The sequence below is a fragment of the Cladosporium halotolerans genome (genome assembly GCF_011745625.1).
Source record: "Cladosporium halotolerans strain TM138-S3 chromosome Unknown Sca12, whole genome shotgun sequence".
NCBI classification, from domain to species: domain Eukaryota; kingdom Fungi; phylum Ascomycota; class Dothideomycetes; order Cladosporiales; family Cladosporiaceae; genus Cladosporium; species Cladosporium halotolerans.
In genome coordinates, this window is record NW_027191463.1 from 43172 (window position 1) to 68525 (window position 25354).

General features: G+C 58.3%; 9 protein-coding genes across 9 annotated transcripts; 5 read left to right on the top strand and 4 right to left on the bottom strand.

The window, feature by feature from the left end:
• Nucleotides 1-454: 454 nt before the first annotated feature.
• On the top strand, nucleotides 455-2229 carry WHR41_03998 (uncharacterized protein). The gene is made up of 2 exons (XM_069372604.1): nucleotides 455-1046; nucleotides 1104-2229. Exons 1-2 carry the CDS (start codon nucleotides 1034-1036, stop codon nucleotides 1820-1822), a joined length of 732 nt encoding a protein of 243 aa, XP_069230079.1. The 5' UTR covers nucleotides 455-1033; the 3' UTR covers nucleotides 1823-2229.
• A 334-nt stretch (nucleotides 2230-2563) lies between these two features.
• On the top strand, nucleotides 2564-3321 carry WHR41_03999 (uncharacterized protein; the record flags this gene model as incomplete). Its single annotated transcript, XM_069372605.1, has 2 exons — nucleotides 2564-2621; nucleotides 2762-3321. 2 exons carry the CDS (start codon nucleotides 2564-2566, stop codon nucleotides 3319-3321), a joined length of 618 nt encoding a protein of 205 aa, XP_069229964.1.
• Nucleotides 3322-4026: 705 nt separating this feature from the next.
• WHR41_04000 (uncharacterized protein) lies at nucleotides 4027-4431 on the bottom strand (the record flags this gene model as incomplete). Its single annotated transcript, XM_069372606.1, has 1 exon — nucleotides 4027-4431. The coding sequence occupies one exon, from the start codon at nucleotides 4429-4431 to the stop codon at nucleotides 4027-4029; it is 405 nt and encodes a 134-aa protein (XP_069230184.1).
• A 958-nt stretch (nucleotides 4432-5389) lies between these two features.
• WHR41_04001 (uncharacterized protein) lies at nucleotides 5390-8144 on the bottom strand (the record flags this gene model as incomplete). The annotated part of the gene is made up of 4 exons (XM_069372607.1): nucleotides 7521-8144; nucleotides 7341-7460; nucleotides 6332-7288; nucleotides 5390-6271 (listed from the first exon to the last, which is right to left on the bottom strand). The coding sequence occupies exons 1-4, from the start codon at nucleotides 7653-7655 to the stop codon at nucleotides 5390-5392; spliced, it is 2094 nt and encodes a 697-aa protein (XP_069230185.1). The 5' UTR covers nucleotides 7656-8144.
• Nucleotides 8145-8322: 178 nt separating this feature from the next.
• Nucleotides 8323-10209, top strand: WHR41_04002 (uncharacterized protein; the record flags this gene model as incomplete). The annotated part of the gene is made up of 1 exon (XM_069372608.1): nucleotides 8323-10209. The coding sequence occupies one exon, from the start codon at nucleotides 8323-8325 to the stop codon at nucleotides 10207-10209; it is 1887 nt and encodes a 628-aa protein (XP_069230182.1).
• Nucleotides 10210-11319: 1110 nt separating this feature from the next.
• WHR41_04003 (uncharacterized protein) lies at nucleotides 11320-13560 on the top strand. Its single transcript, XM_069372609.1, has 3 exons — nucleotides 11320-11867; nucleotides 12032-12174; nucleotides 12226-13560. The coding sequence occupies exons 1-3, from the start codon at nucleotides 11562-11564 to the stop codon at nucleotides 13355-13357; spliced, it is 1581 nt and encodes a 526-aa protein (XP_069230183.1). The 5' UTR covers nucleotides 11320-11561; the 3' UTR covers nucleotides 13358-13560.
• Nucleotides 13561-14505: 945 nt separating this feature from the next.
• Nucleotides 14506-16358, bottom strand: WHR41_04004 (uncharacterized protein; the record flags this gene model as incomplete). The annotated part of the gene is made up of 2 exons (XM_069372610.1): nucleotides 14506-15297; nucleotides 15357-16358. The coding sequence occupies 2 exons, from the start codon at nucleotides 16356-16358 to the stop codon at nucleotides 14506-14508; spliced, it is 1794 nt and encodes a 597-aa protein (XP_069230188.1).
• A 1597-nt stretch (nucleotides 16359-17955) lies between these two features.
• On the top strand, nucleotides 17956-23234 carry WHR41_04005 (uncharacterized protein). The gene is made up of 3 exons (XM_069372611.1): nucleotides 17956-18419; nucleotides 18514-22486; nucleotides 22540-23234. Exons 1-3 carry the CDS (start codon nucleotides 18323-18325, stop codon nucleotides 22577-22579), a joined length of 4110 nt encoding a protein of 1369 aa, XP_069230189.1. The 5' UTR covers nucleotides 17956-18322; the 3' UTR covers nucleotides 22580-23234.
• Nucleotides 23235-24097: 863 nt separating this feature from the next.
• WHR41_04006 (uncharacterized protein) lies at nucleotides 24098-25120 on the bottom strand. The gene is made up of 2 exons (XM_069372612.1): nucleotides 24878-25120; nucleotides 24098-24821 (listed from the first exon to the last, which is right to left on the bottom strand). Exons 1-2 carry the CDS (start codon nucleotides 24980-24982, stop codon nucleotides 24174-24176), a joined length of 753 nt encoding a protein of 250 aa, XP_069230186.1. The 5' UTR covers nucleotides 24983-25120; the 3' UTR covers nucleotides 24098-24173.
• Nucleotides 25121-25354: the final 234 nt, after the last annotated feature.

Sequence of the window (25354 nt, forward strand, 5' to 3'; positions counted from 1 at the left end):
GAGGCAAGGCGCCGAGTGAGGTGAGACCAGACGGCGCGGTGAGGCCGATGCGGGCGTTGCGTGAGGCGGGCAGGCGCGGTTGCAGCGCGGTGCTTACACATCCATAGAGCAGGGCAAATGGGAGGAATCCCGGCAGCCTCACAGCAGCCAGCACAGCACACCCAGCACAGCACACCCAGCACAGCACAGCGCTGCGCCGGCTTCACGTTTCACGTCGCGCAGGCGATCGATGCGCGCATCCAATAAATCACAATGCACCCCACCGCCGCGCGCGCCCTTCTCCGCCCTCACCGGTAGCCAACGGCGATTACCTGCGATTACCTGCGCAAAGCCCTGCCGCTAGCCCGCCTGAGGCCTTAGCGCGCTGCTGCCTGTGACTCACACGCGCACACGCCCAAAATCCGCCCGCCGCCTGCCCGTCCACCCGCCCTACAAAGCCGCCCAGGCCCGCACCTCAGGCTACCGCTCTTACTCCCCCTCATACCCCAAACGCACTCACAAACCACACCCATACGAAGCAGACACCATGGCTGCTTCCATCTAGACTCCGTCGCCCACCATACCCGGCTTACCCAACAACCGTACCAACTCCACTCTTCAAGAGATCCCTCGGGACCTCTCACACAACGCTTCCTGTCGTAACGACTTCCAAGCCTTCGTGATCTCCAACCCGCCGTCCACCACGGCTTTCTACGAGCAATCATGGCTTCCACCACCATCGGTTCCATCCGGCCTCACGCCCAAACCAGTGTTCAATCAAGACTTCGAACTGCTGCCGCCCCCTCCGGCCCAGCCAGCTCCCGCCCAAGCGCCCTCGCACGCTTCAACGCTGCATCTTTCGTCTAAACCAGCCAATAGACCCGCCCTTGCCTACGCGCACTCGGCTCCCAACTCTACTCAGGCCTTTAGCGACCAGCGATCCCTTTCCCAGCGGAACTCCTCTCGACCACCAGTGCCTCTATTCCACTCCAACTCGACCGGAAACATCCCGGCTTCCAAGCACCAGCATACCATAAACCACAGTGATAACACCATGGTTGGCTCAGGTACTTCAGCTCTTGCGTCTGCCAACGTGTCTAGTCCGGCACTAACCTCGCGTCCAGCGAACGTCGCCTACCACGACACCATGGCCGACCTCGGCGCGTTCGAGAACGGCGCAAGCTTCGGTGACTTCAACATGTTCACCGACTTCGCCGCTCTCAGCGGTAGCAACAACGCTGCTACCGTTTCGCCGAAGGATCTCTTCAACGGGGCCGACTCGGTGCCGCCGTCTACTTCGTTCACGAACCTGACGACCCCCGGGTCGACTTACCTTGAGACCCCGGAGAGCTACAATGCATCTCCGCTTTTCAACGACACGCTTGACAACACGTTTGGCTTCAGCAATGACAACAGCACTGCGAACTTCTTCCCGGAGCTCGACTCTCTTGTCCCTGCCCCGACCATGGAGCGTACCACCTCCAACTCCAGCAACAACCCCATCATTGTTCACCCTGGCGGACCGGCTCACAACCGCAAGCGCAGCTCGACTGCCGCTTCCACTGCCACCTTCGCCCGCCCGTCCTCTGTTGCTGGTGTCAACGCGAAGAAGCGCGACAAGCCTCTTCCGCCCATCATGGTCGATGAGCACGACACCGTTGCTCTCAAGCGTGCACGCAACACTGCTGCTGCACGTAAGTCGCGAGCTAAGAAGGTTGAGGAGCGCGATCAGCTTGAGTCTCGCATCGCCGAGCTCGAGAACGCCCTCGCCGCCTCTCAGCGCGACGTCGAGTACTGGAAGGCCCAGGCTCAGGGCTCAGCTATCGATGACCAGAGCATCTAGAGGATGTTCCAGTTCTCGCAGCTGCCTTGACCCGGCCGACAAGGTCTATCATTCCTCTTGACAACACACTTTTGCGACGATGGTGGTGGAGATGAAATCTCTCCATCCGCTTTTCCACTCATGCTTATTGATGATGGCAGTGTGTGAGCTTTTGCTCCCGTCTCCTATTGCGAGTGTCTGCTCGACTTTGAGCTCTTTCTATTTGCTTTCTCACTGTTTGTTCGCGCGGCCGTTTCTGACGTCTCCCGCGTAATGCGCGGTGATTGACTCGTGGCCTGCACTTCATGTTTGTAATGGGTTTCATGGTTTCTGTTCGGTATTGGTTCGATCCTAGCTCAAATAGCTGCAAAAGTCACTGTCTCTATCTTGCAATGTTGCAATCAACCAAACAATATTCGTCTATCGCATCCCATTTTCATGTCACCACTGCCTACTACCCTCTACTCCTGCTGCCTCAGCCTAGGCATCTCCGTCACCAGCCAGTCACCTTCACTCCGCTGCCCCGCTGGCAGCCCCACTGGCTCTGTTGGAGTGACGTTCGCCCCACACCAGCAGTTCGCCAACTTTACTCTTCACTTTACTTCCATTCCGGCCTGCATATCCTCTGTCCAACCGCCTCAAACCTCCGCTGTGTAGTCCAGTGCATTCCTCGCTTTGCTCAGTTGACCGTGTGTGTATCATTTGCACCGCCCACAAGCGACAAACTCGCCGATCCCAACGCGAAACCACCCACAAGCGCCAATGGCTCCGTTCGACATGGCATCGCAGCTGGTGGATTTCAGCCAACCCAGCTTTTGGGGTACGTAGCAGCACATATTCCCATGCCTTTAACTTGCCCAGACCCACCCCTCCTCCTCCCAGCAGAAAGAAGGCCCTTCGCAAAACCAAACCAAACCAAGAAACCCATCTCTAACACCACCCCTCTTCCCACCCCAACAGGCGCCGCAGCCTTCATAATCTTCAACCCGACCTTCTGGAACACCGCCGCGCGCACCGAGTACTCGTCCAAAACCCTCACGCGCCTCGCCGGCTCCCCGCGCCGCGGCTGCTACGCGCTGGCCATCACCATCTTCACGCTCGGCCTCGCGCGCGACTTCGTCTACGAGCGCGCGCTGCGCGCCCAGCCCTCGCACCCGCTGCTCCTGAGCCCGCTGTCGCAGGGCCTCGCCGTCGGCCTGCTGCTCAGCGGCAACGTGCTCGTCCTCAGCAGCATGTGGGCGCTGGGCGTCACGGGCACGTACCTGGGCGACTACTTTGGCATCCTGATGGACGAGATGGTCACGGGGTTTCCGTTCAATGTCTCCGGCAGCCCGATGTACCACGGGAGCACGCTGAGCTTCTTGGGCACCGCGCTGTGGTTCGGCAAGCCGGCGGGCGTGCTGCTGACGGCGCTGGTGTTCGCGGTGTATAGTGTTGCGTTGAGGTTTGAGGATCCGTTTACGGCGGAGATTTATGCGAAGAGGGAGAGGGAGCAGAAGGCGGGGAAGAAGGGGTTATAGGTGTTGGTTTTGGGGTGGGAGGGAGGTCATTCAACATGAGAGAGTGCCGGTCTCTGGTTTGGAGACTGTGAGGGCGACGTGGGGGATATTGGGAGGAGGGAGGACGTTGATGGTGGTGAGGTCGTTGGGGGCAAGGCCGTGAACTTGGAGGGCTGTCAAGACCGAATAGAGAAAAGATAGCTTAGAGGGAGGGCTCGTATGCCACGAAAAGTATAAGTGCATTATTTCCTGTCATATCAGACAAATTCTTCGAGATAGTCTCGGCGCTCTCAGCGGGTTGATATCCGTCTGATGTGTTCCTCGGAAGAGTTTTAACTGCTTCCCAGACACAGGTCAGGCCGTAAAGCCTGCGCCTGAAAGATCTGAGAACCTCACCCGGCCTCATTCGACGAAGTCCCTTTTCCCAATTGATTTAAGTACCGTGGGAACTTCCGGCGAGGCATGTCCCACCTCGGCTCTCGTGGCTACGGTCCGTAACCTCCAGCCGGCGCTTCCAATCACGTGGCCCTTCGCCGGTGCGGCACTTCTGTCATCGCTCATCGCGGCAACATTTCGTCCAGCACAGGATACCAAAGAGCCTCTCAGCCACTCTCTCAGCGCCGGGAATCCCACCGCATCGCCCGATGGCCTCCCGCATCCTCCCCACCGCGGCAGCTCATCCCACAGAGCGCAAGAACCTCCCCTTAATCCAAACAACCACTCCTCTCAAACCTCCAACCTCCCCCTCCCAAACTCCACCCCCAACCCCCTCTTCGCCCTCTCAAACCCCTCCCACATCCTCTCCGACCCCACCGCCCTCGGCCCGGGCTTCAGATACCTCATCTGCCTGATCGCCCACTCGCGCTCGCCCCACGTCCGCACCAGGTTCTTCAGCACGCGCCGCTCGAGGCCGTCGCGCGCCGCGGCGCTCTGCAGGAAGAGGAGCGCGCGGGTCGCTTGCGCGGCGTCGTAGGGTGAGGCTGAGGGATTGGGAGGGCGGAAGGCGGCGCGCAGGCGGGCGCGGAGGACGAGGTGTGCGTGCGGGGCGGATTTGGTCGCGGGGCGGAGGGCGCGGTGCAGGTGGCGGTAGGCGTGGAGGAGGGGGAGGGGTGGGGTGCTGGTGGGTGGCATTGTTGTGCGGGTGGGTTTGTTTGGCTGGTTCGAATGGGACGGAACTAGGCTGTGCGCGATGCGCGCTTTGCGCGCCGGGGGGTCGACGGGAGATTTGGAGGAGCGAGAGGTTAGGTTGGTCGCACGGGGGCTGTGAGAAGCCTCTGTTGAGATTTGGTCAAGAAGAAGAAGGTGGCGCTGTTCGCTGATTCTGGGACTGCCTTGAGGGTGTGTCTGGAGGCTCTAATCTGCGAGCGACTCCGAAGTGTGACGTCTGTCGCGTGGATTTCTCCCCAACTTTGGAGCTTCACAGCGGCAGACAGGCTGAAAACAAAAAAGGAATTGCTTACGCGGCCAACAATGACCGAGGCCCATAGTTGACGGCGTTCTAGAATGAGAGAGAACGACAAATTGAACGACTTCATGTGATTGCCTCGGAATACCGTTTGTGATGCTACAGAAGTATTCCCAACTGACTATCCTTGGATTCCAGACCTTTGCCGGACAGGATCGCCTGATGCCTACCACTAATCCTCAATCGTGACTTCCCCCATCGGTTACCATTTCATTCGCCCTTGCAAGTTCCTCCCCGCTGCCATAACAGTACTCCACGTCCTTCTTCCTTCAAAGCAAAATAGCAGACCATTGGGTATCTTCCTTGGATTGCTCTCCTGTGAGAACATTCATGCACGAGCAAATCACCTCCTGGGACCGATGCATCCAGAAGGTACAAGCTCAGACTGACTGCCTTTCAGTCTCCATAATTTCGTTCATCGTTCATCGGGGCCTCCGCGCGCTCGTTGCCGTTCAATGAGCCAGCGCGGAAGTGTGCCATGCGACGCCATGCCATGTAATGCCATGCAATCCGCTCAGACATGCAAAAGAAGAAAATGCAAATGCAACCAAAAGCCGCTCGAATCCTGCGTCACTACAAGCAAAATGCAAGTTGTTCGTCGTATCAAAAATCGTGCTGTCCGTTTCATCTTTGGGGGTACTGCTCGCCCGGCGGGACGGCGTAGCGCGGATAGGCTGGCGCGCCGTTCACAGGGATGTACTCGACACTCCGAGCCGGGTACGCCAGCTCGCGCGGCATCTGCTGCACAGGCGCGGGGGCGCCGTGGACTGGAAGCGGCGGAGCTGGACGGAACTGCGCAGCTGGCGCTGAAAGGGGAGGGGCGTAGTAGTCTTGTTCAGCGACGCGGCGCACATACCTGACTTCGGGTTGTTGCTGTTGGTCTGGATAGTAGGCGGGGTAGTGCACCGGCTGACAACGGCCAGGCTGGGCGGGTGAAGCGGCTTGAGGGCGGTGGGATCTGGCTTCGTCAAGGAGAGGTTGCCTTGGGTCGTATTCGGGAGCTTCTGTCTGGCGGTACCTGGGACTGTGATCCTCTCCATGCCAGGACTGACGGAATCTCTCGACCGGGATGGGATAGGCATGCGGGTCTGCGGGCTGTACTTCACGATATGCAACGTCTCCGCTGGAGACGACGCGAATCGCCTGAGGTTGGGCCATAGGCTGACCAGTGTGAGCCCTGCGGGGCGAGGTAAGGTCGATCATATCGGCGTCCTTGTATTCCCGTGGCACTACTCCCGTCCCCTGATCTCTAAAGCGCCTCCCACCATTAAAGGCCGGTGGTTCTTGCGGAGAGTCTTGCGTGAGATCAACGAAATGTTGGGGTTGCACGCCCAAACGTGCCCTCTCTGGAGTAGCCGGACGAGAGTGATACTCCGTCGGCGCTCTAGAACGATGTGCGGGCGGTAGTTGCACGGTGTCATCGCGCTCGATGGACTGAATTGGGCGATCCTGGGCGACGTATGAGCCTGTCGAATAAGTATAGTGCTGAGGCGGCCTGGCTGGTACCTGTGATTTACGCATGTGGTCAGCATTTCGAATAGATTGTCGAGAACGGTCACATCTTACTCTTTGCAGAGCCCGCCCATCGGTCCATTCTTGGTACGGAGGTCGCCCACGGTACAGTGGCTGCAAGTTAGGAGCGGGTAAACGACGGTCGTGCGTGGCAACCGCAGCTGGAATATGCATCAGACTTCTTGCATCACTGATTTTCTGCCTCGCAATATCACCTCGCTCGGCTAAAGTAAGCCTGTGCGGTCTGTGATAGCGTTGGAAGTAACGGTGATCACGCTCAGCGCCTTCTTCGGCTCTGAGGTCATCTCCTGCCGCTGGGCGGTGACTGATCTCGATACTGGTGTCGCTAACATCGTCGGAATCGCTCGGGTCACCGCCCCTGCGTGCAGTTGGTGCCACGGCCTCGTCGTCGTCATCATCATCATCGTCGTCGTCGATGACGATGGTCTCGCGAACGATTTCTTCCAGGCCTTCGTCATCAACGCTATTCTCTCCACGCCACTCCATCAGCTTCTTAAGACAGATTGGCTCAACCTCTTTTCGAGTGTTCTTCCAATCGCCGAAGGCGTTGAGCAGAGAGTCATAGTCGGTGTAGACGTGCCTGATTCGCGCTATCGTGGCAAGCTGCACACGTCTAGCGAGAGGAACACCTTGAGCACTGCCGATTCGATCGGTACCCTTCTCCCAGGCACGGGTTACGATCTCGTCAAGATCCTTCTCGGGAATTTTCGGGAACAGCTCTTTGATCGCTCCACGGACTTGCTCAGGGGTTTCCTTGTTATCTTCGGCCAGATTATACTTCACGCCGTGTTTGGCAAGGATCTGAGCAGTTTTGCTATTCTGCTCCTCCTTCTCAAAGTCGGCAGCTTTAATGAACCCACGATGGAAAGGGACATACTGCAGTGCGGCGCAGGCTTCACGCATGACTTCAGAGCGGAAGTGATATCCAATGCGGTGGATGTGATGCGATATTTTTGCCGGGTTCAAAGCGTTGTGATTCACTGGCTGGGCCTGTGATCTGTGGTCAGTAGCATCGGGATGTACTATAAAGGAGGCAACAAACATGAACAATGTGCACGGGCAGACTACGCTTCCGTGATACTTCTTTGCACAGCTCGGCGAGATCAGGCGTGCCGACTTCCAAAAAGATGAAGCCCTTGGGTGCTTGCGTGCTGTAGGTCGTCTAGGGGAGCTGTTAGTGATGCGAACCATTTGAGACGACGACGGAGTCAAATATACTGACATTAACGTCGAGCTTTCTCTTTTTCCCGATCATCTTTTGTTGTTCAGTCTTGTAGGGTTTTTCACGCCGCTTGAGCGTAGTACGAGCGTTGGACAACACGCTTGATGCGCGCGAGGCGCCTGTTGAGGTCACCATGGCGGCTGATATCACTTGTGTGGGTTAGCAGAGAAGAAAAGGAGATTTGAACACGATCTGGATTGTCGTGCTCCCCTATATGCCTAACAGGCTGGCACTAAGAAGGCCTTTGGTGGTGGGACACGGACAACCTTGGAAGTCCTAGCCACAACAAGAAGCGTCGCGGTTGTAGTCCACGCAACAGGCGTGCGTATGCGTGCTAGTTGTTTCTCCTTAAGTACGTGAAGGCGCGTTAGAATAAGGCAACGCAGTGCGATGCAATATCAAAGCGTGTTTGTTTGTGTTGACGACAAAACGGAGGCGGCTGCCTCGAGTCCTTCCACTTTGCAGGTGCGGTGAATGGTTACCTCGATCCCAGAGTCCAGCGGGACATGCACAGTGTGACAGTATCCTACGCCCAAGTCACGACGGAGTACCTGATGAGCAAATCATGTTCGCTCGTGGGTACCTGGTGTTGACTGTGGGTTATGTGTGAGATGGTAAGAATCTCGAGGTGTTGCGAGGAAGGACGCGGGATTATATGCGTGACGCTTCCCGAAGTGGCGGTCGCGGCCTAAGCCGAGATTATTCCGGGCAGGCCGCGGCTTTGGAAAAAGTCGAGGCAAAGTCCAGGTGCTTGAAGCGTGAGCAGCAGTGACCATTTAGTCTACGCGCACCGCTCAGCACTATGGCGAAAAAGAGAAAGGCCTCCAGCCGCGGCAATGAGGAGCCCAAGGGCCCGAATATGGATGTTGGCGACTCGCGAAAGCGCATCCGGACGTACGAAGATGTCGCGGACTCCGACGATGAATTCCATCTGAACAAGGACAAAGTTCTCCTGGACGAGCAGCCCGATATCAAGCGAAGACGAAAACAGCAGGAGGATGAAGATTTTCTCAACCAGTCTGACGAGGAGGTGCTTGGGCAGTCCGATTCAGAGGATGAGGACGACTATGAAAGCGCGGAAGAGCATCAAGATGCTGGCTCCCAGTCTGGCGGCGAAGGAGAAGAGGACGAGGACGAGGAGGGCTGGGGGACTACAAAAGACGCTCTTTATGGTGCCGACGCTATCGAGACTGAGGAGCAAGCTCTGGAAGAGGAGGCTGAGGCGTTGCGCTTGCAAAAGAAGCAGCTACAGGCTATGTCTGCCGCCGACTACGGCTTTGATGAATCCGAGTGGCAAGACGACACCGAGGCAGATAAGGCTAAAGATGCGGCAACGGTGACTGAGGTATTGCCTCAGCTTGAAATCGCAAAGGACATGCCGCCGGCCGAGCGCCTCAAGCTGCTCAAGACGAGATACCCGGAATTCGAACCTCTCAGCAAAGAACTTCTAGAACTGAGAGAGGTGCACAACCAATTACTGGACGCCGCCAAGGAGGCCACAGCGACAGCATTGCCTTACGTGCCGAATGCAGTTACCAAACTGAGAGCAGCGTCCGCTTACATCGGCACTCTCACGATGTACTTTGCACTCCTCACCTCGACCGCTTCCAAGGATCAAGATAATGCGACCGCCCTCGCGCCCAGCCAGCTGCGCGACCATCCTGTCATGGAAAGCCTCATGCAGTGCAGAGACCTCTGGCAACGTGCAAGCGTCCTCCCCGAGGATCCCACAGCCGCCGAGATCGAAGAAGCTCTTGCGAGCGGAGAAGACGACATCGACGAGTCAGCCGACGAGGAAGCCGAAGCCGCCCCTCGACTCAACCGAAAGCAGCGCAAAGCCCTCAGCCGCGCACAGAAGAACGGCAGCGCAACCAGCGCAGCAGCCGAGAAGCGCAAGGCCGAGCGTCTCCAGCGTGCAGAGGCTGGCTTCGCAGACCTCGATGCCCTCGTCGGCGCTGCCGGCTCCAAGCGCTCCAAGCCCAAGACCCTGCCGCGCGCACAGGATGACGACTCCGACCTGGGCGAGGAGGCGCCGCTCACGGCACAGGAGGCCGCGGAGAAGGCCAAGAAGAAGAAGAGCTTGCGTTTCTACACCAGCCAAATCGCACAGAAGGCCAACAAGCGCGGCGCCGCGGGCCGCGACGCTGGCGGCGATGAAGACGTCCCTCACCGCGAGCGACTGCGCGACCGACAGGCTCGCCTCAACGCCGAAGCGGAGAAGCGCGGACGCAGGCCCGGCGGCGACGGCGAAGGCGCGGATCTGGGCGGCAACAGCGACGACGAGGACGCGGCGCAGGCGCGGCAGATCCGCGATGCGGCGGACGAGGACGCCGACGGCTACTACGACATGGTGGCGTCGAAGACGGCGCGCAAGAAGAGCGACAAGGCGGCGTTCGCAGAGGCGCAGAAGCAGGCTGCGCTGCAGGGCGGCGAAGTGGTGCAGCAGGAGACGGTGGGCGAGGATGGCAAGCGCAAGATCAGCTATGCGATCGAGAAGAACAAGGGCCTGACGCCGTTCCGCAAGAAGGACGCGCGCAACCCGCGTGTCAAGAAGCGCAAGAAGTACGACGAGAAGAAGAAGAAGCTGGCGTCGATCAAGCCGGTGTACAAGGGCGGCGAGGGCAGAGGTGGATACGGTGGCGAGTTGACCGGTATCAAGAAGGGCTTGGTCAAGAGCACGAAGTTGTGAGCCAGGTTTCGTTTAGCTGCACATCACTTGCGAGCCAGCCACGTGGTTTCCACGCAGATGTATCTTTAGATCTACTAGGCGAGAGATCAGCGGACTTGAGGGTCTGCTCCATCACGTATCCACACCTATTCCTTGCGTGCATCAAATTCGGGCGAGAGGTGTCACTTTTGCGTTGAGTGGATTGTAGCAAAGATTGGTTTATTATTGTGTTGTCCGCACTCCTTGCCTGCAGCCAGAGCAGACGGATGGCACTCCGGCGATGTCATTTCCCTCCTCAGGAGTTGGCTGAAGAAAGCATAAAAAGAAGCATATCTTGATCACCTGACGCAACGCAATTATCCACGACGATCTTCGCTGCAAGAGATGCCGCAAAAGAGACAAAAAACTTGCGGCCGGGCGTCCTGCAGACAGTCGATCACGACATCAGTGGCTTCGGTGTCGTCAACCCAACCCTGGCTCCCACACCCGCTCCCCACCCAAGCGTGCGGGACAGGCGCATGCGGATGCTTAGCGGGACGGTGGATTGGCAGAGGCTGCGCCGCCAAGTCGCCACCCACTTGGCCCACGAAATGGCAGCGGTCAGCGAAGGCTTGACTGCGAGTCTTGGTCGCCGCAAGCTCACGCCCAGCCTCGCCTTGGGACGGAGAGCACTTGCACCTCTCTGCAGAGTATACCTAAGCCCTATGCATACCTACGACGGGCGATGCGGCGCCACGGAGCCTCCGCAAGCTGTCAACGCACGACTCCACCGGCGCTCCACGTGAAATAGAATGCGCTTTAGTCAGGCCTGCGAGCCAGACTGCGAGCCAGACACGCCAGACTGTTCGCGCAGGCCTCGCGGAGACGATCACCTGCCGCGTAGGCTCCGGCTATAAGTGCTAGCACCGAAGGCTCGCGCCTCAACGGGCAAGCCAGCCAGAGATGCGAGATGCGCCTCCGCCAATCGCGCCCGCGCTGCGCTCGCCCACCACCGCAGCCCATTGGCCTCTCGCGTGCCGTGCGGTCTTCAGTACGTCAGTTGCACGCAGCTTCGGTGTCGCCTCCCGCTGTCCACTTATCACCTACGCCGGGGTAATAGCAGCGTTAGCCTCGAGGTAAGCCCTTCGGCCACGCCTAGCTCCATCCTCAGCCAGTCTGCCGATCCGCTTTATATTATCATCCTCTCGTCGCATTTGCCCCCCGCCCGCTCTTCTCTGCCACCCACTCCTGTCCGTTTTTGTTGGACGCTTCACCCCTCGACCCAGACACGGGACACCTGCACTCCATCTGCAGTCAATGCTACCTGGGATCACCGGCGACCAGTTCGACCTTTACTTCACCGGAGTCCTCATCCGCTCCATCCGTTCGATAAAATGGCGTTAGGCTTCTTGAGCAAGAAGGCGAGCGACAGCTCGAGCCCTGCACCTTCTACAGAGAAAGCCAACCCCGAGTTCGGCAAGGGTTATTACGGAGACTATGCCGCCAACCAGTCTACTGCCGAGAATGGCGGCAAGAAACCGCGCAGAAAGATGAATCGAATCGACAAGCCGGTCACCAAGTCGATCTCTGGCGACCTGGCTACTGCGGACGACTCGACCGATGCCAGTGATGCCATTGGGAAGCAGATGGAAATGGAGGCCGGCAATGCTATCAAGTACAGGACTTGTTCATGGCAAAAGGTATGATATCCCAGCCCGTCCTTAATTCTGCGCCATTCGGCGAGGACGATCTTGCTAGACCTTGCGGTGTTGCATTCTGCGAGCCTACTGCTCTCGTTGCAACCGAATAGACGCATCCGGGACGATTTCTGAACTCATTTTGATCAAATCTAACATTTCGCCAGACTGCGGCCCTCTTGTTCTCCGAGTACATTTGCTTGGCCATCATGTCGTTCCCGTACTCGTACTCTGTCCTCGGCTTAGTACCAGGCATCATCCTCACGATCGTTGTCGCTTCCCTGGTCTATTACACTTCTATGACAACTTGGTGAGTTTGCATCTAAATTGAGTGTTGATTCATCTATTGACTCCATCGCAGGGAGTTCTGCATGAGACATCCCGAAGTCAAGGACGTCTGTGACATCGGTCAAATGCTTTTCTGGGGCCAAAGATGGGCGTGGTATTTCACCGCGGTTATGTTCCTGTTGAACAACACCTTTATCATGGGCTTCCACTGCCTGACAGGTGCCAAATACCTGAACACCATGTCAAGCCACGGCCTTTGCACCATTGGATTCAGCGCTATCGTCGGCGTCGTGTCCTGGTTCTGCTCGCTTCCGCGTACCTTCAGCGCGCTTGCACACATCGCAACCTTCTCGGCCCTCTTCACCTTCGTCTCCGTCATGCTGGCCACCATCTTCGCTGGCATCGAAGACCACCCCGGTGCCGGCTACCCTTCCATGGGTGAGCCGACCTGGCTCGTTGTCGCGACCGAAGGCACCACCTTCGTGGCCGGCATGAACGCTTTCATGAACATCAGCTACACCTTCATTGGCCAAATCACCCTCCCCTCCTTCATCGCTGAGATGAAAGAGCCCAACGACTTCCCCAAGGCCCTGCGCGTCGTCACCATTGCCGAAGTTATCGTCTTCACCCTCGTCGGCTCCATCATCTACGTCTACACCGGCACCCAGTACAACACCGCCCCCGCCTTCGGCTCCCTCGGCAACGAGACCTACCTCAAGGTCAGCTTCAGCTTCATGATCCCGACCATCATCTTCCTCGGCGTGCTCTACGCCTCCGTCTCCGCCCGCTTCCTCTTCTTCCGCTTCTTCTCTGGCACCCACCACCTGAGCAACCACACCCTCGTCGGCTGGATCAGCTGGGCCGCCATCCTCGCCGTCCTCTGGACCTTCGCTTTCATCATCGCCGAGGTCATCCCCTTCTTCTCCGACCTCCTGTCTCTCATGAGCTCGCTCTTCGACTCCTTCTTCGGCTTCATCTTCTGGGGCCTCGCGTACCTGCGCATGCGCCGCGCGGACTACGGCGCGAAGTTCTGGCAGGCCAGAGGGTTCAGGAGCTGGTTCGGCGCGATCTTCAATGTCTTTCTGATGGTGGTGGGGCTTTTGTTCCTGGGACCTGGAACTTATGCTTCCGTCGCGAGTATCATTATGGGCTACCAGAGCGATACTTTCGGAGGCGCGTTCTCGTGTGCCGATAACGGCTTGTGAAAGACTTGAGTAATTCCTGAGAATCTGGCGGATGATGTAGAAAAGCTGGATTAAGACTTGTTTTGGATATGCATGGCGTGGCTTTTCTGATTAGATGCTTGTCGGTCGACAGGAGCGATACGTTTCGTGGAATAGCCGGGCGTCTTTATTTGGAACATCTATAGGCTTGTCATGAATACGAAGAGACGACCTCAATCAAGAAATCTCAAAATTCACACGTTCGTGCCTATCATCTCCTTAGAATAACCGTTTCTGCTTGCGTTCGTTGGTGTGTAAGCACACTGCAGCCTGTCAAATCATCCAAGCCTCCTCAAGTTGAAAGATGAAGCGCAACGATCCGGCGAACACCGGGACAACTGCACATTTTGTCAGGCACTTCTCGCCATAATCCTCTCTCATTCGCACAATGTATTTGCTTTTACACACAATGCACACAACTGCAGGCCCCAAAACGCAAAAACCAGAGCGTGCAGACCGACCACTGCGAGGAGCACTTCTGAAGCACCGTACCCCAACCCTAACCCTTCAATCAACCGTCCCCGACTTTCCCAACCCTCCGTCCTCGTCGTCAATGCATTCTTGCAGATCAGAGCGTTCCCGCAAGTTGGGTTTAAAACCCCCACGACACGTCTCGACTTCGAGCTGAGGTTCTCTTCTCACGAACCCCCCCGCTCGTGGCGCGGAAAAAACGTGAACGGATTCAAGGGATGCCATGTGATGAATTCAGATCATGGCGATTGATGTTTCGTAACTTGATATTGTTGACAGCGCTACAGCTACACTGGGCTCTGCGGCCCGACCTCTCTAGCTAAACCCACGCACCGGCTCTCTCACCTCCGCCCTCCCGCCGCAGCAGCAAAAGCGCCCGGCCCATCGTGCACGCCAGGAAAGGTCGGCACGCCTTGCGGGCTGTCGTGGCCGAAACCCGAGAAGATTCTAGGGCCTGAGGCGAAGCGCGACTGGCTCAGCGTCGAGAGTGGAAAGCTGGGACTAAGCGGCGCGCCGGCGTCGGCGTCATTGGAGAACACGGAACTGGTCGGCGCGGAGACGACGTGTGGACTATTGTTCGCGTCCGCGGCCGGAAACCTGAGAGGCTCCCCCGCTAGCATCTCATCCTCCTCGCCGAGTTCCCCCTCCTCCAAGCCATTCTAGAGCGTGAGGTTGAGGTCTTTCTGCCAAGTCAGCGGCAGCGACTGCACGGCGAGGACGGTGGAGTCCGGGCCGGAACCGGAGGGGCCCACGGGGCCGCCGGCGGAGGGGAAGGAGACGCAGGCGGCGCGCAGGGCGGCGAGCGCCGCGGCGCCGTAGAAGGCGATGAAGCGGGGCACGGAGTGCTTGAGCATGTTGCTGAGCACAATGTAGTGCGTGGGGGATTGCTCCGCGTTGGGCGTGCTGACGATGCGCGCCAGAGAGGTCCAGAAGAGGTGGATGGGGGCCGGGGAGGAGTTCTTGGACTTGGTGAAGTCGCGGAGCGTGAGAGCTGCGAAGCCGGCTGCGAAGCCTGTCATACGGTCGTAGTGCTCTTGCGGGGACACTTCGGCGCCGTCGTCGACGTGCCATCCCAGGCGCGCGCGGCCGGCGGGGCTTTTGGGCGAGCCGTAGATGCCGAAAAGGACGGGGCAGACTTTGTGGTATTTGGCCCAGAGGACGTCGATCAGCGAGTGGCCGTTGAAGAGGAATTCGGGGGCGGCGAAAATGGTGACGGCGAGGATGCCGAGAGGGTCGGCGGCGAGGGTGTCGCGGGCGACTTCTTGTGCGAGCTGGGACACGAGGGCCTTTGCGAAGTGGTTCAGAAGGAAGAGAAGTGCTGCAGGGTACTGGGTGTTGGCGGAGCCTTGCTGAAGCTTGTCGGAGGGTACGCTGACGATGTAGGGCGTTACGTCTACCATGACCTGCTGCATTTGTGCTGCCTGGGTCAGGATCTGTTTGATTTTCATGGTCTAGGAAGATAGTGGTCAGTGGATTTGCATTTTTATCAATATTGTGGGGGGAAACTCACGCTTTGGCGATTGGCGGCTTTGTCGACCTTGTTCATCTGACCCATGACCTTCTTGAGCTCTCGTCTCATATCGCCTAGCTGATTCTTCAGGCCCAACTGCTTCGCTTGCTCAAGAGTATCATTCCGCATAACCTTGAGTTGCTTGTGCATGTCCAGATACCGCTTGTGCTCGGCTTCACGCTCTTGCATCGGGGTCAGGACGCCTTTTGGCACCAACACGCCATTACTTGTTGTAGCGGACACGGTCACAGTCGAGGCCTTAGCGGCTGCTTGAGCTTGGGAGGCCTGTATGCCATTCGTCTGAGGTTGAGGCGCTGATTGTTGTGGTTGCGCTGCTTGTGCAGCAGGTGGTGCAGCTCGTTTTGCAGCTTCGGCTGCTCGTTCCTTTGCATCTGCCTCTTCCTTAGCTTTCTTTTCCCTTTGCTCCCTCGCCTGCTTTTCAGCATCTTCCCTGGCCCTGTCCGCTTCCCTCTTTGCTTTGTCCTCCGCCTCCTGCTTCTTCTGAGCTTCGATCCTCCGCTCTGCCTCCTCCAGTTCTCTCGCCTTCGCCGCTGCTTGCTGCAATGCCTCCTCCCTCTGCCTCACAGCCTCAATCTCCCGTTGCCTCGCCGCAGCCTCAGCCTCTGCAACCTCGCGCCTGCTACTTTCCAATGCGCGCTGCTCCTTCTCCACTTGTATCTGCTTCAGCCGCTGCATCTGGAGCTCGAGCTGCTCTCGCGCGCGCTCCGCGCTGCGACGAATCTCCTCATGCTCCTGCTTCGACTTTTCTATAGCCTGCCGGTGCAGTCGCTCTTGCTCGTCGCTCTGCTCGTCGAGCCTCTTCCGGAACGCTTTGTCCTCGTCGATGTACACTTTGCTAAAGTCCTCGATCAGGCGGGTCGGGCTGTCGGAGCTGTTGCGGAAGGGCGAGTGGAAGCCGTTCGCGTGCGCGCGGCGGAAGCCATTTGGTGTATGTCGCGAAGGACTCGAGCGGGAGTTTGTTCGTCGGAGTGGTGAGCTCATTGTTGTGGTTGAATAGCTGATGCCAATAGCGAGGGTTGGCGTGCAAGCAATAACACAGGAGTGAGCGCAGCGGTTTTATTGGTTTGGTGGAGCAAGCGTAGAAGCTGAGATCATTGAGGGAGCGAAAGTGCCGCGACAGTGCAGCTCATGCTGAAGCGTGGATTTTCAAGTGAAGAGCTCACCAAAAGTCCTGCGTCCTCTCGAAGCGCTGCGGTAACAAGCGCGGCGTGTCGTGAAAGGCGCGTTTGCGGTTGCGGGAAGACCCCGGCGGCGGCTGCGGCCCGCTCGGATCGTAAGCCCTCAGGCCGCCACGCCCGTCGGGGGAGCTGAAGGCAGCCCTAAGCAAGAAGAGCCGAAGAGACGAAATCTTGGAAGACGTCGACAAGGCTGGCGTTTCGATTGCCGTGCTTTGGTATTTCATGCGATCATATGGCTTGAGCGACACGGTAGAATTTCATGCGTAAATGTCTGTCAAAAGCGCATCTTCCATTTCGCTTACTCTCCCCCTCAGCAATACATCCTGTCTGGTGAATGCATGCAACCCCGTGGTTGTTTCTCCACATTTTCGAGAGTCAAACCATAGCATACAGGACAGCAGCCAAAGAACCGCTGGCCTGTTCGCACCTCGCTTCAGGGGATCGGCTGAAGCAAATGAGCGCATCATTTTGAGTGCGGCTATGGATAGCTCTCAGCTTGGGGCATGCAACGCTCACGGCGCAACGACTATGCTGTCATGGCACCAGCGGTGTTCGGCAAGCGTGGCCTGTTTCAAGATGAACCAGCGGCTGCGGCAGATAAAGGAGGCGACGGCAGGACAAGGCGCGACGTTGCAGCTGAAGAATGCGGCGGACCGGGCTAATAAGCTGACGACGTGCTTGCAAGCCATGCAGATGCAGCCATCCGAGCAGTGCCCGTGGGGGTACGTACGGTACAATAATGATTTACCTAGCCGTGGACTGCAGCGCGCCGTGCAGGGAGCGCGCGGGCACATGCTGGGAGCTGGCCTCGGCCGGCGTGACCATGCAGTGTATCGCCGTGGCCTCCGGCGGCCAGGCTGGACCGGAAGCATGTGTGCAGACTGCCAGCTGTCACATCCATATACAGGCCGTCCTCGCTCAGACGGTCGTGAGTCGCATACATAGGGCAGCTGGCGATCGGCCTGCCGTCCCCGACTCGACGCGTACCCAGCTCTTGTCTCGCTGCTGGCGGGCGGCATCGGGCGACGTCATGGCCATCGCGATCCGGCGCGCGCACGAGCTTTGGCTGTCTGACCTCCCACGCAGCCTGAAGCGAGCGCCTATAGCGTGCGGCTCCTACCGCGCTCTCTCCACACACTCGCATCACCGTCGTGACCATCGCTCGGCCGTCCACCGCAGCCCGCTGCTGCTCCCTTCCTGCACCTCGCAAACCCATCCCCCATCCCCCCATCCCTCCTTCTCCGCTCCCACGCCCTTCACTTCCTCCGCCGCGCCTGCCGCCGTCGCCTCCGTCCCCGCCCGCGTCCGTTCGCACCGCTCTCTCCGTCGCTCTTGCTTGTTGGCGTCGCTGTTGAGGCCCCGCCTCGTCCAGGGAGCTCCCTTCCACCCCCAGCGTCGCCCCGACTGCCTTGGCCAGCTCGCCGGCCAGCAACACTCCCTCCGCCTCACGCACCACAACCAACCGCAGACTCCTCGCACGCTCACGCCCACTCACCAAGCATACTTGGATCGCACCCTCACGCTCGCACTCTTGTTCCAGCAGCCTCAGGCCAAGTTCCCGTCGGTTCCCGCAGTCAGGCCAGAAAAGCAATTCCCACGCCGCTCCATACCGCACACGTCACCCCACTCTCACGAGCCCGGCCTTGACGCCCCTTGTGCTCGACGTCGGATCCACAGACTTCAAGTCTCCACAAAAGCACTCTACATACTACGTCCGCGCAAATCGCTTGACAGCCCCGCGGCGTAACATCTTCGCAGATATATACAATGGACCAGCCCAACCAGACCGGTCCCCAGGGCCCAGCTGGGCGTCGGCTGCACATTGCCCACCGTCGCAGCCCGTCTGAGATGACACCCCTGATGAGTACGTTGTCCTGTATCAGCTTCGCTCGAGGTCGCACCCGTCGATCGTCCACATGAGATATCACAAGGCACTTGAATGCTGACTTCCCTCCTAGTGGAGCAACTTGCTCTCGCCCAGCAGATTGAAATGCTGCAGCAGCAACAGCAGCAGATCGCCGCTACCCACCAGCAGTATGTCAACATGGGCATGATCCCGCAGCAGCAACAGCTCCCTACTCAGTACGAGCAGCTGCAAGGCCAGATGCAGAACCTCCAGGTCAACTCAAATCCCAATGCCTTCCAGTTTCAGCAGGGCCAAATGGGTCAAATGGGCCAGCAGCAGCTCGGTGTCCCAATGGCTGGTGGCATGGGCGCTCCTGGCGGTCACCGCCGCAACCAATCGGCCATGCCCAACATGGGTATGGGCCCTCCTCCAGCACCTTCCAGCGGAGCGTCTGGATTCGGTGGAGCGACAGACTTCAGCTTCCCCGCCGGCCAGAACCGAGGCGAGAACACCGCCCCTCGTGGCGGCAGAGGAGGTGGATCTGCAGGCAGCGGACACGCTCGGAGACACTCACTTGCGCTTCCCGAAGCGAAGAAGGCTGCCGAGGCGGCTGAGGCGAAGAGGAAGACTAGTGGTTTCCAATTCCCTATCCCGAACGCCAGCGGCGCTTCTCCCAACCGCTCCGAGAGCCCTGCCAACCCGGCCGATGCGCAGCAGACGCCCCCAAGCGCCTCTAGAGGCGGCATGGGCGGCCGTGGCCATGGCCGCAGCCAGAGCATGGCTGTCGGTGGCAGAGGTATGGGCAGCATGTCCAACACCGGCCGCGGTGGCCCCTCCGGCTTTCAGTTCCCTCCTCCGCAGGCTACCAACGACGCTGGGGCCAACTCCCAGAACGACATCCTGCGTCGTGGAAGTGGCCACGGCAGGCAAAGCTCTCGCAATTTCGACTCCAACTGGCGCCAGCCTCAGCCTCAGGCCCCTACCAACGAGCAGCAGGGTCAAAACATGGGCAACTTCAACATGAACCAGCACACGACCGCCCAGCCGTTCCAGCCCGGCCATCGCCAGCGTGGCTCCATGCAGGCGCAGTCCGTCAGCTCTCTGGGCAACTTCCAGTACCAGCCGCAGCCTCCGCTCATGCAGTTACCTCAGGGCCAGGTCCTCCTTCAGCAGCCTAATGTGTTTGCCGGTCAGCAGCTCAACGCTCTTCAGATGGCTCAGATCCAGGCCTACCAGCAGGCCGGCATCCAGCCGAACTTGGCTACGATCACTGGCAGCCAGCACAACGCCCCGCAGATGGGCCCTGGCATGGGCCAGCAGCAACAGCAGCGCAAGACACTCTTCACTCCTTACCTGCCGCAGGCAACGCTGCCCGCGCTCCTCGCCAACGGTCAGCTCGTCGCGGGTACTCTCCGTGTCAACAAGAAGAACCGCAGCGACGCCTACGTCACGACGGCTGACCTCGATGCGGACATCTTCATTTGCGGTAGCAAGGACCGCAACCGTGCTCTTGAGGGCGATCTCGTTGCTATTGAGCTTCTTGATGTCGATGAGGTCTGGGGCCAGAAGCGCGAGAAGGAAGAGAAGAAAAAGCGCAAGGATGTCTCTGATAGGAGCGGAAGCATCCACGCTGTCAACGACGCTACCACCCAGCCCGAAAGCTCTTCCGCCGCTCAGGAGGGCGGCATTCGCCGCCGCGGCAGTCTGAAGCAGCGCCCGACCCAGAAGAAGAACGACGACGTCGAGGTCGAGGGTCAGAGCCTGCTCCTCATGGAGGAGGATGAGATCAACGATGATCAGAAGCCGCTCTACGCTGGTCATGTCGTTGCTGTCATCGAGCGTGTAGCTGGCCAGATGTTCTCCGGCTCACTCGGTCTGCTTCGCCCCAGCAGCCAGGCCACCAAGGAGAAGCAAGAGGCCGAGCGCCAGGCTCGCGAAGGTGGCAACGCCCGTCAGCAGGAGCGTCAGCAAGAGAGGCCCAAGATTGTCTGGTTCAAGCCAACCGACAAGCGTGTGCCTTTGATCGCCATTCCGACCGAGCAGGCCCCCAAGGACTTCGTGGAGAAGCACCAGGAATACAGCAACAAGATCTTCGTCGCTTGCATCAAGCGCTGGCCCATCACTTCCCTCCATCCTTTCGGTACCTTGGTTGAGCAGCTTGGCGAGGCCGGTGAACTTAAGGTGGAGACCGATGCCTTGCTTCGCGACAACAACTTCGGCCCCGACGAGTTCTCCGATGCCGTCGTCAAGAACGTTGGCCACGATGAGTGGTCCGTTGCCAATGACGGTGAGGAGGCTCTTGCCAACCGTCGCGACTTCCGCGATGAGAACACCTTCACCATTGACCCCAACGGCAGCAAGGAGCTTGACGACGCTCTCCACCTGAAGGATCTTGGTGATGGCATCTACGAAATTGGTGTCCACGTTGCAGACGTGGCTCATTTCGTCAAGGCCAACTCTCTTGTCGACCGTGAGGCCAAGAAGCGTGGCACCGGAGTCTACTTGATGAATAGAACCGTCAACATGCTTCCGGCCAAGCTTTCTGCCGAGATTTGCTGCCTCCAGCCCGGCGAAGAGCGCTACACCGTCTCCGTCGTGTTCAAGGTCAATGCTTCTACTGGCCAAGTTTTCGAGGATGACACTTGGGTCGGCAAGAGTGTGATCAAGAGCACTGGCAAGCTTTCGTACGATGAGGTCGACGCCGTTATCGGCGGCAACGGCACCCACTCCCTTGACCAGAGCCGTGTGCAGGATATCAAGATTCTTAACGATGTCACTCAGCGCTTCCGTCAGGCTCGCTTTGGAGGCGAGGAGTCTTCGATCCCGCCGCTCCGCCTGCTGTACCAGCTTGACGACGAGAACGTTCCTGTAGAGCAGAACATCTTCGACTCCAGCCCATCCCACGAGATGATCGAGGAGCTCAGCCACAAGACCAATGCCTTTGTCGCGGAGAAGATCCATGCTGCCATGCCTGAAAAGGCCCTCCTGCGCCGCCAGGCAGCTCCCAACCAGCGTCGTCTGAACCTGTTTGCAGAGCGCATGAACAACATCGGCTACGAAGTCGACATCTCCAGCAGCGCTGCTTTGCAGAACAGCCTCTTCCGCATTGAGGATGCCGATGTCAGAAAGGGCATGGAAACGCTCGTCGTCAAGGCCATGTCCCGTGCGAAGTACTTCATCCCGAGCAAGATCCCTGACAACACTCTTTCGCACTACGCCTTCAACGTGCCTCTGTACACGCACTTCACCAACCCCTCTCGTCGCTATGCAGACATTGTCGTCCACCGCCAGCTTGAGGCTGCCCTCTCTGACGGCGCCATTGAGTTTGCTGAGGACGCGGAGAACCTTTCGAAGACCGCCGAAAGCTGCAACACCAAGAAGGACTCGGCCTTTGCTGCTCAGGAGCAGAGTGTCCACATCGAATCTTGCCGCATGATGAACCGTACGATCCAGGAGTCCAACACTGACCTCATCAGCGTTGGCATTGTCGTTTGCGTGTACGAAAGCGCCTTCGATGTCCTCATCCCAGAATACGGCTTCGAGAAGCGCGTGCACTGCGATCAGCTGCCGCTCAAGAAGGCGGAATTCAACAAGGATACTCGTCTCCTAGAGCTCTACTGGGAGAAGGGTGTTCCTTCCGGCGCCTTCGTGCCGGAGGATGAACGTCCCAAGGCTGGTTCTGGTCGCGGCATGGGATCTGCCACTGCTGCGAAGTCGGCCGCCTCTGCCAAGGAAAGCCAGGAGGCTGAGCGCCGTGCTATGAACGCCGGCACCATCGATACCAACGACGTTGACGCCCTGTTCGACGATGACGATGACAACGCGTCCGATGCTACCGCTGAGCACTCCGGCGTCGCTCTGAATGGCGACCGTGCAACCCAGTCCGGCCCACCGAGCCCGACTCGCAACGGCCTTGTGCCGCAGCGTAGCCAGAGCGACAGCCGCATCAAGAACGCGTCCTCCAACAAGGACAAGTACCTTGACCTGTTCACCCTGCGCCAAGAGGGCAACAACTACATCCAGGATGTCCGTGAGATGACCCGTGTGCCGGTGCTGCTGAAGACCGACCTCACCAAGAGCCCACCGTAAGTTTCACGCTTTCCACTCTCCAAAATCTATCTGCTGACCTGCCTGACAGTTGCCTGACTATCCGCTCGCTCAACCCGTACGCGCTTTGAGTGAAGCAACCGGCTTCCCTGATTCGTTCGACCGTGGAGCACATCCCTCCTGACTACCTTTGCCATACCACATCTGCACATGTGCCGAAATACTCAGCACAAAGTTCTAGGATACCGCTACAAACCACAGCAGGGCTCCGGCGCAGCGTAAAACCACGCCACCCCTCGACTATACCGCGCTCACCGCGCCACTGACCGAATACATTCATTAATACTGGGCATCTGGCTACGGACTTTGCTCTCGTGGAAACGAGAACAACATCAACGCTTCTGAGCCATGATAAAGCGACACCCCTGGCGGCTTCTCGAGGCATGGCCAGTGTACGTTTTAGAGATTGAAGGGGCAGATCTTCCGAGACGATGGGGACTTGAAGACAGGATGAGGTAGGCTAGCGAGGAGATTTTAGAGAGATCAGGAGGTAGGATGAGATCGATTTCGCAGAATTGTTATCCGGGGTCTGTCTATTTAGTAATGCTGTGTTATTGAAATGGTTTTTCTTCTTCATTTCGTGCTTGTTCTTGCTACCCAAATTGATGCTCTGGTTCTTTGAAGCGAGTTGCAAAAGCGTTTTTGAGTGCGTTGCTCGATATCTTCGCTAGATTACGATTACGATATGTATCTTATGATCGGAATAAACGCTACCGTGGTGATGAATCGACAGGTCAATGCAATACATACTTCCATCGATAGCCCTAAGCGCCTGCTGTTTCTGTTCCCCGCCTGACTTTCGGCTCCTTCGTTCATCGATCCGCCCTCCTGCGTTCGTAGAACGACGACGCAAGCTCGTTGCTGCTTGCCGGCCTTGGAGAACCGAACAAGAAAGTATAAGAACACGGCAGACCACACGGCCCAGGGCAACGCTCCTGCATCGGCAACAGCTCAACGCAATCCCATCCCTCAAACCACCGAACCTCCGCCCACCATTCACACCTAGCAACAAAACCCTCCCCAACACCATGACCGACCACCATGCCCACCCCCGCCCTCCTGCACTTCACCTCCCGCCTCCTCAACCGCATGGCACCTGCCCGACGGCCTCAACTGCTCCTCGCACGTCCCGGACCTCGCGCCGCGGTACCAGCACGCCAGCGACGGCCGCTTCCTCGCTTTGTACACGCTCAACGACGTTGGCTTCTGCGAGGGCGAAGCTTTGGGGAAGCTGACGAGGTATTCGAGGTTTAGTGATGTGCTGGGCGAGGATGTTGTGGGGGTTGGGGTGGGTGGGGAGTTGGGAGGCTGCTGGTGGGGAGGGGCTTGCGGGGGCGGTGGTTTGTGTTTGGGTTGATCGGGATTGGGAGTGGTGTGCGAAGAGGCATAAGGCGCTGGTTGGGGAGGGGAAGGGGTTTTGTTAGAGGATGACGGCGTGGAGGAGGGTTGGTGGTGAGCAGCCGGAGCTGCTGGTTGTTGAGGAGTGGGACTGTGGCCAGGGGAGATTGACGGGGAGGGGTTGGGGGAGGGGGTGCTTTAAAAGCGATATTTGGGGGTTGATTCAGGCGCAGGGGACTTAGGAGAGCAAGTTGTAGTGTTCAGGGGAGGGAGGGACGGCTTGTGCGGACAGAAGAGATGCCGTTGCGCATGATTTTGCTTAGCTTGCTAGTTGCTGGCACGCAGGGCGCCTTGTAGATGCAGAATGCCACTGATGACGCCGTCGACGATCTTGATTCTGTTTCCTTCTTCCTCTCCCAAGTGCTCGATGCAGGCTTCACGGACCGTCTTGTCCATGCCAGCCATACCGGCGCAGCCTAGGCAGATGGCTCGAGCTTTCTTGTCGAGGAGACGCTTGGTTGCGTTTTTCATGCGCTTGTCGACCTCTTCCTTTGGTGTGGTGTGCAGCTCGACGGCGTTCAAGCCTGTGGTTTCGGTGCCAGCGTACCTCGACGATGAGGCAGAGCCGAGGAGGTTAGTGACAGCATCCCCTAGAATCTCCTCCCACTGCTTGCCAGTGCTGACAATACCGAACTTGTCATGCACATTCAGAGATTGCAGACAACTGGCGACTGACGCCTCGAAGATGCCCGTGACGGCTTTGCCGTGCATATTGCGTTCTGCGATCAAGCTTCGGAGTGCCGGCACGAGAGGGTGCTGTGAGTAGCAGCAGACCAGAAAACCTTGGCAATCGTTCAGATACGATGACGTTGAAAGTTCGGTCAAGCATTCGCGAGCGGATATTGCGGCGTCGTCTTCGTTGTTGATGGAGGGCACCCCTGCGGGTGCGGTGTAGTAAATGACTTCCAGCTCATCCTATGCGTTCCTCGTCAGGGCGAATGATATGTATACCAGATCGGGCACAACGTTACGTCTGTGTAGCCGAGTGAGTCAATGAGCGGCTTCAGGCCATTCGTCATGGCTCGAGTTGTGTTTGGGTTGATCACGAGGATCGAGCGTTTTGCGGGAGATGCCATGACTCCTAGAGATGGTATAGCTGTCACGTTCTTCACTGAACGGACGATTGGTACAATCGCTCTGGATTTCGTGCTTTGCTGCCTTTATTATTGGTATTTGGCGGGGCTTGGTTGGCACGTGGACTCCGGTGATGCGGGAGAAGATGCAAGCAGACGCGCAACGCTCCGTGCGGCAGACAGCTCATACGAACTGGCAGGTCCCTTGACGAATCAGCCCTACAAGGCTGGCGTTCAGCCCCCACTTTCTCAGGGATTACCGTTGCTTCCGGCCCGAGCGACGATCCTAAACGTCGCGACTGAGCCGCAGCAAGCGTCCACCTTACGCGTTGCCTGCGCCTCCTTCGCAGCCCATTGGAAAGGCAGCTCAATCCT

What these genes read in the sequence shown, in the direction of transcription:
- WHR41_04006 (XM_069372612.1), bottom strand. Translation starts at nt 24,982, where the DNA reads ATGGCATCTCCCGCAAAACGCTCGATCCTCGTGATCAACCCAAACACA. An exon ending in ACTCACTCGGCTACACAGAC is followed by an intron (nt 24,822 to 24,877) that starts GTAACGTTGTGC and finishes AGGAACGCATAG; the next exon opens with GATGAGCTGGAAGTCATTTA.
- WHR41_04005 (XM_069372611.1), top strand. Translation starts at nt 18,323, where the DNA reads ATGGACCAGCCCAACCAGACCGGTCCCCAGGGCCCAGCTGGGCGTCGG. An exon ending in TGAGATGACACCCCTGATGA is followed by an intron (nt 18,420 to 18,513) that starts GTACGTTGTCCT and finishes CTTCCCTCCTAG; the next exon opens with TGGAGCAACTTGCTCTCGCC. An exon ending in GACCTCACCAAGAGCCCACC is followed by an intron (nt 22,487 to 22,539) that starts GTAAGTTTCACG and finishes CCTGCCTGACAG; the next exon opens with TTGCCTGACTATCCGCTCGC.
- WHR41_04003 (XM_069372609.1), top strand. Translation starts at nt 11,562, where the DNA reads ATGGCGTTAGGCTTCTTGAGCAAGAAGGCGAGCGACAGCTCGAGCCCT. An exon ending in GGACTTGTTCATGGCAAAAG is followed by an intron (nt 11,868 to 12,031) that starts GTATGATATCCC and finishes ACATTTCGCCAG; the next exon opens with ACTGCGGCCCTCTTGTTCTC. An exon ending in TACACTTCTATGACAACTTG is followed by an intron (nt 12,175 to 12,225) that starts GTGAGTTTGCAT and finishes ACTCCATCGCAG; the next exon opens with GGAGTTCTGCATGAGACATC.